General features: G+C 50.5%; 1 protein-coding gene across 1 annotated transcript in view; it reads right to left on the reverse strand.

Annotated features, from left to right (window-relative positions):
* LOC133135088 (PDZ domain-containing RING finger protein 4-like) overlaps positions 1-13,978 on the reverse strand; it is a 43,142-nt gene that overhangs the window by 23,586 nt on the left and 5,578 nt on the right. The window contains exons 2-5 of the mRNA XM_061251850.1: positions 11,076-11,139; positions 6,889-6,917; positions 3,435-3,688; positions 697-799 (exon numbers count right to left, since the gene is read on the reverse strand). Coding sequence (XP_061107834.1) covers positions 697-799; positions 3,435-3,688; positions 6,889-6,917; positions 11,076-11,139 — 450 coding nt within the window. The remainder of the gene's footprint in view (positions 1-696; positions 800-3,434; positions 3,689-6,888; positions 6,918-11,075; positions 11,140-13,978) is intronic.

Below are 13,978 nucleotides of genomic sequence, written 5' to 3' on the forward strand. Positions count from 1 at the left end.
TGCTCCGTAAATAAGCCTAGAACCGCTCTGGTGTAAATATTCCTATAACCGCTCTGGTGTAAATAGCTTGGAGCCTATCATACGCAGGGCAGCCTGTAGCCTATCGCAAGCAGGGCAGCCTGTAGCCTGTAGCCTGTAGCCAATCACAAGCAGGGCAGCCTGCAGCCTGTAGCCTATCACAAGCAGGGCAGCCTGTAGCCTGTAGCCTATCACAAGCAGGGCAGCCAGGAGCCTGTAGCCTATCACAAGCAGGGCAGCCTGTAGCCTGCAGCCTATCACAAGCAGGGCAGCCTGTAGCTTAGTGGTTAAGGTACATGACTGGGACCTGGAAGGTTGGGTATTCAAGCCCCAGTGTAGCCACAATAAGATAAGTGCAGCAGTTGGGACCTTGAGCAAGGCCCTTGACAAACAATAGATTTAGAGAGAATATAGTATATATGTTTAATAGAAACATTGCTCTAGGGGGGATTGGCCCCTGCTAAGTATAATTGACTGTACAGCAAGTCACTTTGGATAAAAAGCATCAGCTAAATAACTAATGTAATGTAATGGAGAAAGCCTGGCTTTGTGAAATGTCATCTGTCACATGCTCTGGGGGGGTCGTTTACAAACAGGGGGGGCATTTCCATTCATTAGTGCAGACAGCCTCACCGCGGGGGGGGGCTCACCGCGGGGGGGGGGGGGGGGGGCGCTCACCTCGTACTCAAACTCGTCCGTTCGCTCGATGTCGGCCGGGATCGGAGAGAGGTAGTCCGTGCCCTCATAGAACTCATGATCCATCGTCTGGAGTGAGTGACAGCTGTCAGAGAGAGAGAGAGTGAGAGTGAGAGAGAGAGTGAGAGAGGGAGAGAGGGAGGGAGAGAGAGAGAGAGAGTGAGAGAGGGAGAGAGGGAGAGAGAGAGAGAGGGAGAGAGAGAGAGACAGAGAGAGAGAGAGACAGAGAGAGAGAGAGAGGGAGAGAGAGTGAGAGAGAGAGAGTGAGAGTGAGAGAGGGAGAGAGAGAGAGACACAGAGAGAGAGAGAGAGAGAGAGAGAGAGAGAGAGAGACAGAGAGAGAGAGAGGGAGAGAGAGTGAGAGAGAGTGAGAGAGAGAGAGAGGGAGAGAGAGAGAGAGAGAGAGAGAGAGGGGGGGGGAGGGAGAGAGCAGAAATGAGTGGTCACCCATCTGGCTGCAGTGTTTCCTCCCGTTAAACTTTAGGGGGCAGGGACGGTAATCACACACCTCCACACACGCCTGTGGAAGCAGGTCGATTACCTCACAAATAAACCCTCTAAATGAGAGACACACACTGTCAGACCAGGGCTCTGCTCCCACAACAATAACAATTTCATTTTACAAAAGTTTTGTCACACAAAAGCTCTGATGATTTGTCAGACTAAATTCTGACACATCAATAAAAAAAGGAAAATAGGACCAGTCTCACTTTTTAACAAGAAACAAAGCACATTATAAAACGACAGCATGCTCACAGCAGTATTCTCAAAACGTGTCACATGCACTGACCATTAAAAAGGAGAAATAAAGGTGGCATCGGTGGTTTTCATGTCTGATTTTCAGCGAATGCTCCTCCGCTGACCAGTAAACAAGCCTGGCCGTTTCACATGCATTGGTTTGCCAGGAGAGCAGCCCGATCCAAGGGCAAAGCCACGGTGGTAAATGTCACGGTTTTACCTCTGTGTGCGATATCCCGCGTCGCACCTTGCCCAAGCGTGCGCGCGCATTAAAACTCTGATGTATCATTTTACGCCTCTTCGCCGACAGCGAGAGATAAACAGCATGTGTGGAGGCATTTGTTGTCTATAAAAGCGATGGCGTACGCATGGCAGAGAAATGGACGCACCGTTTGCGTTTTATAAGGTGACTGCTGTCGGACTCGCCCGCGAGTCATAAAATAAGACGGGAAGAAATGTTGCGCTGCGCTACTTGTTTTTAGCAGTCCATTTGCTCTTAATCACCTTGTAAAGTCACCGTTAAATTAAATGAATGCGCCAAGCTTTACCAATTATTGCACGGAGCATCTGCATGATGGGTTATGGGAAGTTATTACGGTAAGTAAAATTTAATAACAAAAGTGTGGGTGGTTTGCTGAGGAGCGTGTCCGCGGCTGCAGAAGTTTGAAGCCGGTTAATGAATAACACTGAGCAGAATTTAATCAACGCCGATCTTAACTCATAAACACATAAACGCAAGGGCTGCAAAGAGCAAACGTTGATATAATTCAGTGCCATAGTTAGACACAGAACTTATATACAGCATCTTTGCTGTATTAAAACAAAGCAGGTTTAGAAGCAGAACTCTGTGTTATCACATTTTTATTTAACCTTAATTTAACCAGTTTGGTCTCTTGAGATTCAGAATCTCTTTTGTGAGAGAGACCTGGTCAAGACGGCAGCTTAAATTATGATCCATAATGAGCTGACAGAGAACTGACAGTGTCGTGAGATGAAAATGCTGGACTCAAACTGCATGTCCAGGAGTAAAATGAAACCTGAAGTGAGCACTGAATTTAAAGCTATCAGTTATCCACTGGAGGCACATGATTCATTAATAAATCTTTATAAACTCTATTTCACTCATATTACCTTCAGAGTTTCATGTATATTTTATCCTTTGTTCGTGTTTTATTGCCCCCTAGGAAGAACCATAGATTTTTCTCAACACTGAACTTCATCTGGTCCATAATTTTATACTCCACGACTGAGAATAAGGTAAGGAAAAATAAACCTTTTATAAACGGCTTTTGTTGTCTGGTTTTGGTCAGTCCAAGTATGCCTGCAGTAACAAACCGGCACTAATTACTTGTTTTCACCAGCAAAAGGCAGCCTGCTGGTATCACAAAGCAGGATTACTGAATACCGGGTGACATCACTGAGTAAAACACGGAACAGCTCTTTTTACTTCAGTCCATGTTCCAGATCTGGGAGGGTTCCAGGTTTTACTCAGTACAGTTATTCAGCTAACTCAGTAATCCTGCTTTGTGGGTTTTACTCAGTGCAGATATCCAGCTAACTCAGTAACCCTGCTTTGTGAAACAGGGCTCAGTTATCCAGTTAACTCATTAATTATAGTTACGGGGCAGCAGGTATAGATTAATTGGTCTATTACCTGTCTGAGAACAGGAAGGGGCAGTTTGGGGGGGTAGTTACCTGTCTGAGAACAGGAAGGGGCAGTTTGGGGGGGTAGTTACCTGTCTGAGAGCAGGAAGGGGCAGTTTGGGGAGGTAGTTACCTGTCTGAGAGCAGTTTGGGGCAGTTTGGGGAGGTAGTTACCTGTGTGAGAACAGGAAGGGGCAGTTTGGGGGGGTAGTTACCTGTCTGAGAGCAGTTTGGGGCAGTTTGGGGGGGTAGTTACCTGTCTGAGAGCAGTTTGGGGCAGTTTGGGGGGGTAGTTACCTGTCTGAGAGCAGTTTGGGGCAGTTTGGGGGGGTAGTTACCTGTCTGAGAGCAGGAAGGGGCAGATGTCGGGCACGGGTGGCGTGGTGGGGCGCAGCTTGGCGAGGGCCATGATGTGCTCGAAGGTGATGTCAGTCTGAGTGCACACGTCCACCAGCCGCGCTTCCTGAGGGTTGCCATGGCTCCGGGACACCGGGTTCCGCCGCAGAACCTGCACCACGATGGGGTCCTTAGCGCTGCGGAACACCTCCACCGCTTCCTCCTGCGTCGCCTTGGAGATGTCCTTCCCGTTCACCTGCACCCAACACACACACACACTGGCCCGTCACATCTCACACACACACACACACACACTGACCTGTCAGATCTCACACACACACACACACACACACACACTGACCCATCACATCTCACACACACACACACACACACACACACACACTGACCTGTCAGATCTCACACACACACACACACACACACTGACCCATCACATCTCACACACACACACACACACACTGACCTGTCAGATCTCACACACACACACACACACACACACACACACACACACTGACCCGTCACATCTCACACACACACACACACACACACACACACTTACCTGTCAGATCTCACACACACACACACACACACACACACTGACCCATCACATCTCACACACACACACACACACACACACACACACACACACACACACACACACACACACACACTGACCCGTCACATCTCACACACACACACACACACACGACCACACACACACACACACACACATACACACACACACACACACACACTCACACACACACACACACACACACACACACGACCACACACACACACACACACACACACACACACACACACTGACCCGTCAGACACACACACACACACATATCTTCAACTTCACTGCACTATCTGTATAATAATAATACAAATGCCACCATAAACACAACATATACAATGTACAAAAAAAATACAACAAAACATTCAGTATATGAACATAAATCTCTGTATGCATACTGCTTTAATTCGCTGAGTAGGCTACTATTCAATTCAATTCAACATCATTTTATATGTGTAGTGCTTTTCACAGCAGACTGTCCCAAAGACAGTTTACAGAGCAACAGAAGGGAAGAAAAACTACAGCTAGCTGTGTGTAGCTGTGGTCTCTTACCGCCATTGAAAAAGAACACACTGCCCCCTGTCTGTGAGGAGGATCTATACACATACTGGTATCTCCTGGCCCTGCCCTTCCTGGGACATTCCCCCCCGTCAACAATGCCAATGGCCAAAATGTCTACGTCCCCAGGGTCCCTCACAAAGTGCCGTTATGGGTGGAGTACAGCACTCCTGTTTCCCCGGACAGCCACAGTCACAGCATCCCGGCTCTCTGGCGGTATCACACCACCCAGGGACACCCCCCCCTTTTCCCAGCATGCTCTGGGGTCCAGACTGGGCCATTACCAGCTGCCCACAGGGTTCATCAGTCACAGGGGAGCTCATTTTGGGTCTACTGACACCTGACAACCGACAACAACCACCCCCCCCCCCCCAACCTCCCCACCCCCCCAAGGACCGGACACCTGTGAGGCTACACTCCGGAAACGCTGACCCAATTAGATACCAGTCTGCCCCCAGGCCTGTTTCCGGGAAAATCTACAACTGTTTTCCACCATTTACCACTGGGATGTCACCTCCCATAACTCTTCACATCTCCTTGGGGTCGCCGCAGCGGCAGGCGGGTGCACTCAGCGGAGGGGAGCGGCCATTTTCCGGAGCGCGTTTGGCCGAACACATGGCCCGCGGTGACGCTTTCTCATTTAGGAGCCCAAGAACACGGGGGTTTATCGACGTGAACAGGGCATTGGGCCCGTGGAGACTCGTAATTTTATTTTTGCAGTTTACACTTCCCCGATGATTCTCCATCACGCCGGGCCACTCTTTTATTAACGCCCCCTTTTTTTTTTTCATCTCAGGGTCGTAATTTGAGTCGCATCTCGGCGGTGATGAAGGGCTCCATTTTATTGCCCGGAGAAGCAGGGACTGCCACCATTAAGGACCATTTCAATAACAGAAAAACACAAAAACACCTCGCAGTGACATAATTACCGCAGGGCGGCAGGGAGGCAGAGCCGAGGCAGAGACGCGTTCTCCTCCGGCCGCGCGGCCGTGATGCGAGGCCGTAACGCACGCGGCGGTTCCACACGGCGGGTCCACGCGGCGGGGCGCTGTGAGGTGATCGATCGGACAGGGCGGCTGCGCACCGTTCGTTAGCGGAGTCCACGGCACGGGCGGAAAAATAACGTTCCCGCTCCATTTAATTCCGTAATGAGATGGGAAAACGGGAACGCCGTGTGACAATGAGAGAGGAAGAGAGAGAGAGAGAGGGAGGGAGGGAGAGAGAGAGAGAGAGAGAGGGAGGGAGGGAGAGAGGAAGAGAGAGAGTGAGAGGGAGGGAGAGAGAGAGAGAGAGCCTCGCTGTGACCCACACTGACCCACTCCACACAGCCCATTTCAGCTTCAAATTCTACATTTCCTGATTTCCTGAGCAGGATATCGCTGTGAGTCTCTCCCCCCCAACCCTCACACAGCTTCTGACAACACAGAACTGTCTCAGGTTCTGGAGCAGCAGAACGGACCCTACGGGGACGATGGAACAGAAGGTTTAACCGGGTTCAGCCTTGAGAGGGTTTGTGTGAGCACGGACATGGATGTAGCAGGTATGAGATATGAGTTATGATTTATTAGAGACACAACACAGCGATGGGAGCTCGGCTGTAACAGCTGTGATGGATCTACATAAGACAGCGGTTTCACACGCAGGTTCAATCGTATCAATTATGAAACGCGGGGGTGTGTCTCCTGCAGAAGCAGAAAGCATCCATGTTTCAGATCGCTTCACAGCAATTATTTCACCAGGCTTATTACCTCCCCTTCAGCAGTCACCAGAGCCCTGTGAATCTCTCCTTCATAACTCCGATATAAACCAACGTCCCCGCGGAACCATACGTCAAGGCACCGGTCCGTCAACAGGCATCGAGAGGTTCACCGACGCGGTCATTACTCTCGCATTGATTAACATTTCAATAGCCCTTCAGATCCTGCGGTTACGGCAGACGACGCCGGCTTAACGATCTCTGGTGATTGAGCACAGGCACCGCTGACGTTCAGCAGAAGCACCTGATGTATTTAAGAGAGCGGATTCTGACAGTAAACACCCAAGAACACTGCACAATGCTGAATTATTAAGCATCCTCGCAATTAAGGATACTTCAATTGCTGCACAGTGCCTCCAATAAATGGCTATTAAAACTAGGAACAATAAACACTCGGGGATTTGGTACAATGCTAACAATAAAAACCCCATTGAAAGAGCACAATGGTGAGAATAAATACCCATTAAAGCTGCACGATGCGAACTCTAAAGGCCCATCAGCGATGCGCCTACAGTGAACTCCCAGGGATACCGCGGCGTGCTAACCACCAGCGTCCATCGATTCTGAGCTCTGAGAATAAACATCTAATACTACAGCCACCCTGCACCACGCCAACATCCAACATCTAATACTACAGCCACACCACGCCAACAACAAACATCTAATAATACAGCCACCCTGCACCACACCAACAACAAACATCTAATACTACAGCCACCCCGCACCAACAACAAACATCTAATACTACAGCCACCCCGCACCACACCAACATCCAACATCTAATACTACAGCCACCCCGCACCACACCACGCCAACAACAAACATCTAATACTACAGCCACACCACGCCAACAACAAACATCTAATACTACAGCCACCCCGCACCACACCAACAACAAACATCTAATAATACAGCCACCCTGCACCACACCACACCAACAACAAACATCTAATACTACAGCCACACCACGCCAACAACAAACATCTAATACTACAGCCACCCTGCACCACACCAACATCCAACATCTAATACTACAGCCACCCTGCACCACACCAACAACAAACATCTAATACTACAGCCACCCTGCACCACACCAACAACAAACATCTAATACTACAGCCACCCCGCACCACGCCAACAACAAACATCTAATACTACAGCCACCCCGCACCACGCCAACAACAAACATCTAATACTACAGCCACCCTGCACCACGCCAACAACAAACATCTAATACTACAGCCAACCCGCACCACGCCAACAACAAACATCTAATACTACAGCCACCCTGCACCACACCACACCAACAACAAACATCTAATACTACAGCCACTACGCACCACGCCAACAACAAACATCTAATACTACAGCCACTATGCACCACACCAACAACAAACATCTAATACTACAGCCACCCCGCACCACGCCAACATCCAACATCTAATACTACAGCCACCCCGCACCACGCCAACATCCAACATCTAATACTACAGCCACTACGCACCACACCAACAACAAACATCTAATACTACAGCCACCCCGCACCACACCAACAACAAACATCTAATACTACAGCCACCCTGCACCACACCACACCAACAACAAACATCTAATACTACAGCCACACCACGCCAACAACAAACATCTAATACTACAGCCACACCACATCAACAACAAACATCTAATACTACAGCCACACCACACCACGCCAACAACAAACATCTAATACTACAGCCACACCACAACACGGCAACATCAACCATCTAATAACACAGCCACACCACACCACGCCAACAACAAACATCTAATACTACAGCCACACCACGCCAACAACAAACATCTAATACTACAGCCACACCACACCACGCCAACAACAAACATCTAATACTACAGCCACACCACGCCAACAACAAACATCTAATACTACAGCCACCCCGCACCACACCACGCCAACAACAAACATCTAATAATGTTCAGGTGGCATTTCTAATCATACATAAAATTGACCTTTGCGTGAGGTGATGTTGCAGTAATAAGCGTTTTGTGTCTGTAGGTAAGGGAGCTGGACAGAGCAGAGGTGTTGTGGTGTGCGTGTGTCTTTGCTGCATTTTGGACAGGCGGATAAGGACCAGAGTATATTTATATAATATATAATATAGATAAGCACCAGAGTATATTTATATAATATATAATATAGATAAGGACCAGAGTATATTCATATAATATATAATATAGATAAGGACCAGAGTATATTTATATAATATATAATATAGATAAGGACCAGAGTATATTTATATAATATATAATATAGATAAGGACCAGAGTATATTTATAGAATATATAACATAGATAAGGACCAGAGTTACTCATCGGTCTGCCCATTTAATTCCCATTCCCCGTTCCCCTCTGTTTCCCGTTCCGTCATCCTGTTACGGTCTGAACTGGACCGGGTCATACTGTAACAAATGAGCAGAACTCCACTTTCTCACCCTCCTGCCTGTATCAGCACTTGCTAAACTCTAGGGGTTTTTCAAGACCAGGCTTGATATGGTGCAAGATACTATCTAGCTTTTAGGTAAACTAAGCAGCAGGTACACTTCAGAGGTAGGGGATGGCGAGCATTGCTGGGCTGAATGTGCTGTTCTCGCCGCACTAAACACGACGCTCAAACCTGCCACTAGATAATCATCACAGAATGTGCAGGTCAGCCATTTTGATTTCGCCCCAGTTTTGCTGCAGGTGGCGGCTGCTGTTTTGGGCCTGAGTCCCAGCGCCGTGAGGCTGGGGAGGCTGAGGACCTGGGGGGGGGAGAAACTCCACCCCCCCTCCGCCCACGTGGCCAGTCTCCAGCAGACCCCCCGGACCCAGCCCCCCCCCCCGCTGGGCGGACTGCGTCGCTGAGACGTGGCCTTGCAGTGTGAAAGAAGGGAAGCCTCGCAGAGAACCAGATGGACTAATTAATCCACAATCAACATCTGAATATTAACGAGAGCACGGAGTGTTTAATATGGCTGCGCTCTCATGCGTGTACCTGATGGTCCGCTTCCTGTCTGACGCGTGCGCTGATGACCAGCAGCTGGGCGCCAGGAACGACCCTCGCAAGGGCCCCGGTGCATCATGGGGGATGTCGGGAGCCAGGCGAGTACGGCAGAACATGGCTGCCCGCCTTTTATGAGGTCATAAAGCAGATGAGCTTTAACCATGTGATCACTGTGTGTGAGCGTGTGTGTGTGTGTGTGTGTGTGTGTGTGTGGTCACTGTATGCATGTGTGTGTGGGCACTGTGTGTGAGTGTGTGTGTGTGTGTGTGGTCACTGTATGCATGTGTGTGTGGGCACTGTGTGTGAGTGTGTGTGTGTGTGTGTGTGGTCACTGTATGCATGTGTGTGTGGGCACTGTGTGTGAGGGTGTGTATGGTCACTGTATGCATGTGTGTGTGTCAAAATGTGTTTGTGTGTGTGAGTGTTGACATGTACGTGTATGTGTATGTGTGTGAGTGTGTATTTGTGTGTGTGTGTGTGTGTGTGTGTGTGTGTGTATTTGTTTGTGTGTGTGCTTAGTAAGGGCAACGATTTGTGAAGAATTGCAGTGTGTGTGTGAAGGCTTATACACATCATATGTCTCATTCTTAACTTCACGCTGTAGGTTTATGAATTCACATCTTCCCTGTAACTTTCATATGAGCAGCTACTAACAGCCGTGATCCAAATGACATTATGCCCGTTCCTCATTGCCTAAACCTTCTGTCTGTCAGTCACTCTGATAAGAGTCTGCTAAATGTCTAAAATGTAGAAACCTGGAAGAAAACCTGCCAGTTCCTGACATACATTCTTATCAGCCTCGTGGTGCCTGACTGCCACTGATAAACCAACATCCCTCATCACACAAATCCCGCCCATCTCTCCCCAAACTGCACAATTTACATCACAGGTGTCTATCACTGGACCCACAATGCACTGCAGCCCACAGTCTCCACATGTAATCCCTGTACACAGCCAGGTATCGTCAGGTGAAGTGTCTTGGCTTAAAGGCAGAAACAGGAGCATCCCTGACTCCACGGCGCCGCCCTGCAGGGCCTGGGGGGTCTGCGCCCGGGGAGAGCCGCTCACTCGAACGTTCACAGCGAGGCCGCGCGGAGAAACGGAACATAAAGCGTGCGCGGTGTGTGGCCCCAGACAGAGGCCCCCTGCAGTACCCCCCAGGCCCTGTGGGGCCACAGACAGAGACCCCTGCAGTACCCCCCAGGCCCTGTGGGGCCACAGACAGAGGGCCCCTGCAGTACCCCCCAGGCCCTGTAGGGCCACAGACAGAGGCCCCTGCAGTACCCCCCAGGCCCTGTAGGGCCCCAGACAGAGGCCCCTGCAGTACCCCCCAGGCCCTGTGGGGCCACAGACAGAGGCCCCTGCAGTACCCCCCAGGCCCTGTAGGGCCCCAGACAGACCCCTGCAGTACCCCCCAGGCCCTGTGGGGCCACAGACAGAGGCCCCTGCTGTACCTCCCAGAGAGAGCATGCGCTCAGTGCCCGCGCTCCAGCACCGCCGGGTGAACAGAAGCTGCTCCCCGTGAGTAACTCACTGCACGCGCTCCTGAGGCCGGGGAACTGTTTACAAAATAAGAGCGCGAGAGATCCGCCCGCCAAGCGAGCGCTGCGGCCAGACGGGCCGGCTGGACAGCCCCCCTGTTCTTAACCCCCCGAGAGAGAGAGAGAGAGAGCCGCTCCACTCCTCACCATGCGTCTCCTCCACCCCCCCGCCCTGGGTTTCCACCGGAGCCGAGCTGGACCGCGAGGCTGCCTGGGGATCGGGGGAGAGGGGGGATGGGGAGGATCGGGGGGAGAGGGGGAGTGGGGGGGGTACAGGGGGGTGCTGGGCGGGCGTGGGGGGGCTGTCCATCTGTGTGTGTTTACTCTGGGACACTCGACAGCTGAGGGGAGGGCTCACACACGATCAGGGAACGGCTGCCGCACAGATCCCGTGCGTCTGAAATGCGCCCGCGTGGGGGGGGGGGGGGGGGGGGGGGTATTAAGTCTCAGTACTGCGGGGGTCCCAGAGAATTATTCACACATTTCCAATTTCCACTGGTTTTGGGGTCAGCAACTGGCCCTGCAGGGTGCCGCAGGGTGTGCTGGCTTTTGTTGTTACTGAGCACTTAACTGATCAATGAAAGCAGTTCATCACACAGTTAACTCACCTCACCTGGTTTCCTGGGTCTGAATCAGTCGCTGATTTTAAGGTGAAAACAGAAACCAGCCGCACCCTGCAGCTCTCCAGGTCTACGGTCTCCAACCCCAGGTTTAAACGTCTCCAACCCCAGGTTTAAACATCTCCAACCCCAGGTTTAAACGTCTCCAACCCCAGGTTTAAACATCTCCAACCCCAGGTTTAAACGTCTCCAACCCCAGGTTTAAATGTCTCCAACCCCAGGTTTAAACATCTCCAACCCCAGGTTTAAAGGTCTCCAACCCCAGGTTTAAACATCTACTGTATCACCAAAACAACACACCAAACTGAGCTAGTGAAGAACAGCGGAAGGTCAAGTCCAGGACGAGTGTGGATGGAACACAAGCCCTTTGAGCATTCATACCCTCTATTTGAGCAGGTGATCTTTTAACAGTGAGCCCTCGGCAGCAGGGAGTCAGAATACGCGCAGTAAACAGGAGGCTGAGGAGCAGACGGGAGTGATAAGGCGGGCGGGCACTGCCACTGGGCATCGTTATGTTTCCATCCCAGGTGTTGAGCAGATGCTCTCCCGCATACCAGCGTACGCGGCTTTACCACCGCCTGTCCACACACAGACAGTCCTACATTAAGTATCTCTGCTTTAGGACACACGTGGCTGTGCCCCATCTGGGGCTGAAACCCGCAACCTTTCACTCACAAGTCAAAGCCCCGAGCATTGCGCTATTCTGCCAGCCCCTGTGTTACAGCTGAAGACTTCATTTAGAGGTGCACTGGTGCAGTTATGTGAGTGGGAGAAGGGGAGAATATATGCACAAATAATGAACTGAAATTTTTACAGGGCTCTATATTTCATACCCACAATGCAACAGGGGAACTCTTTTTTTTCTTGCTGCTGCTACTTTGAAAAAAAGGTTCTGAGAAGGGTTCTTTGGCTTGTCTCCATAGAGTAACCTTTCTCAGCTCTTTATGGAACCCTCTATCAAAGGTGTGAAGTGTGACAACCCCCAGACAAAGAACCCTTTAACTAGATCGGGTTCTTCTGTGGAATCACCGGGTTCCTTTTGGAGCCATTTTGTAGACTGTAGGTTGCTATTATGATGTCACAGTGTTTTGCTGCTCTGCAATCACATTAACTTGTGCACAACATTGACCCCTGAGACACTGACTACAGATTGCTTCTGTGGGAAACCTTGGCATCATACGATGTGAATGAGAGCCATGCGTCTGCCTCTAGCGTCGACTCAGTGATTCATCCACACACGAGAAAGGTTCATTTTCCTCAACACAGCCACTTGGCTAAATGCTAATTTGTCACTGTTTTCCGATTTTCAGATGTTAACTCTTTGGTCCAGGGCTTTTATAGGGTTGCCATGTGTGCATCCAGGAAAGTGTGTAATCTAAAGCCGGGAATGCTCGTGGAAATGCACCTTGTACTCCCAGTCATGACAATCGTCTTTAATGTCACTTATATTAAAGACTCCAAAGTTTTCTGTACCAATGCAATTTCAATTAGTACCTGGTTTCCCTGTAGTACTGTGTGTGGCCTGTATGGTGTAAAATAGTCTCTAGATTGCAGGCAAGTGCTCAAGTGTTCTTAACGCGCTGGCGGGAATTGCACAACAGCAGCCCAAGATCATTTCCAATTCCCAACTGGGGAGAAAAGTGGAAGAAATGTTTAAAAAACAAAAAACAAGCCAGAAAACACAGCTACCACCTTATATAAGCCAATAACACTGGCTCTTTGCAGGTCCCTGAGGCTCTGCTGAATTGGGTGGGAATCAGTTGAACTCGGTTAGTCTCCTTAGGGGCATTTGCAATTCAATGAAAACCAAACGAATCTTTGGCGAATGAATTTGGCGCCGTGTCTCCATGAAGCCAGTCCCTGTCCCTGCAGAGCGGCACGTCGGGGAGAGTCAGGTTCAGCCAATGAGACGGAGTCTTTAATGAGTGAGTGACATCACGGCTCCCCTTCGGCAAGCCACGCTGATTAGACTAAGAGGGCTGAGTGGATTGCTTTTCTGACCCAATCACAGCCGGCCCGGTGAGCAGCCAATCCCGGGAGAGCGACCCTCTGCGGACAGGGCCGTGATTGGCTGAGCCGGGAGGCTCTGAGCGGAGGGAGACCCGGCCTCCCCACGGCCCTGTCCACCCCGCTCCCCGTTAACGCGATCGGTTTCTCTCCCCCTCTGAAAGGAAGAACGAGGAAAAACCAAACGATCTGCCGTCAGAAGCAGGCTGACACTTTCCTGCCCTGACAGGCAGTCACCGGGGGGATGGGGGGGGGGACGCGTAAATGCAGGAATAGGTGGACCCCCCCTGGGCCTGCCTCCCCCAGCAGCAGCACCGATCGATCAGACCAGCTCATCAATACCTTAATAGACTGAGCGGAATTTACTTAAAACTCTGACAGCCGGCCTGTTACAGCAGATTTCCATTCGCTGCGGACGGGAGA

This window comes from Conger conger, chromosome 8 (assembly GCF_963514075.1).
Source record: "Conger conger chromosome 8, fConCon1.1, whole genome shotgun sequence".
NCBI lineage: Eukaryota > Metazoa > Chordata > Actinopteri > Anguilliformes > Congridae > Conger > Conger conger.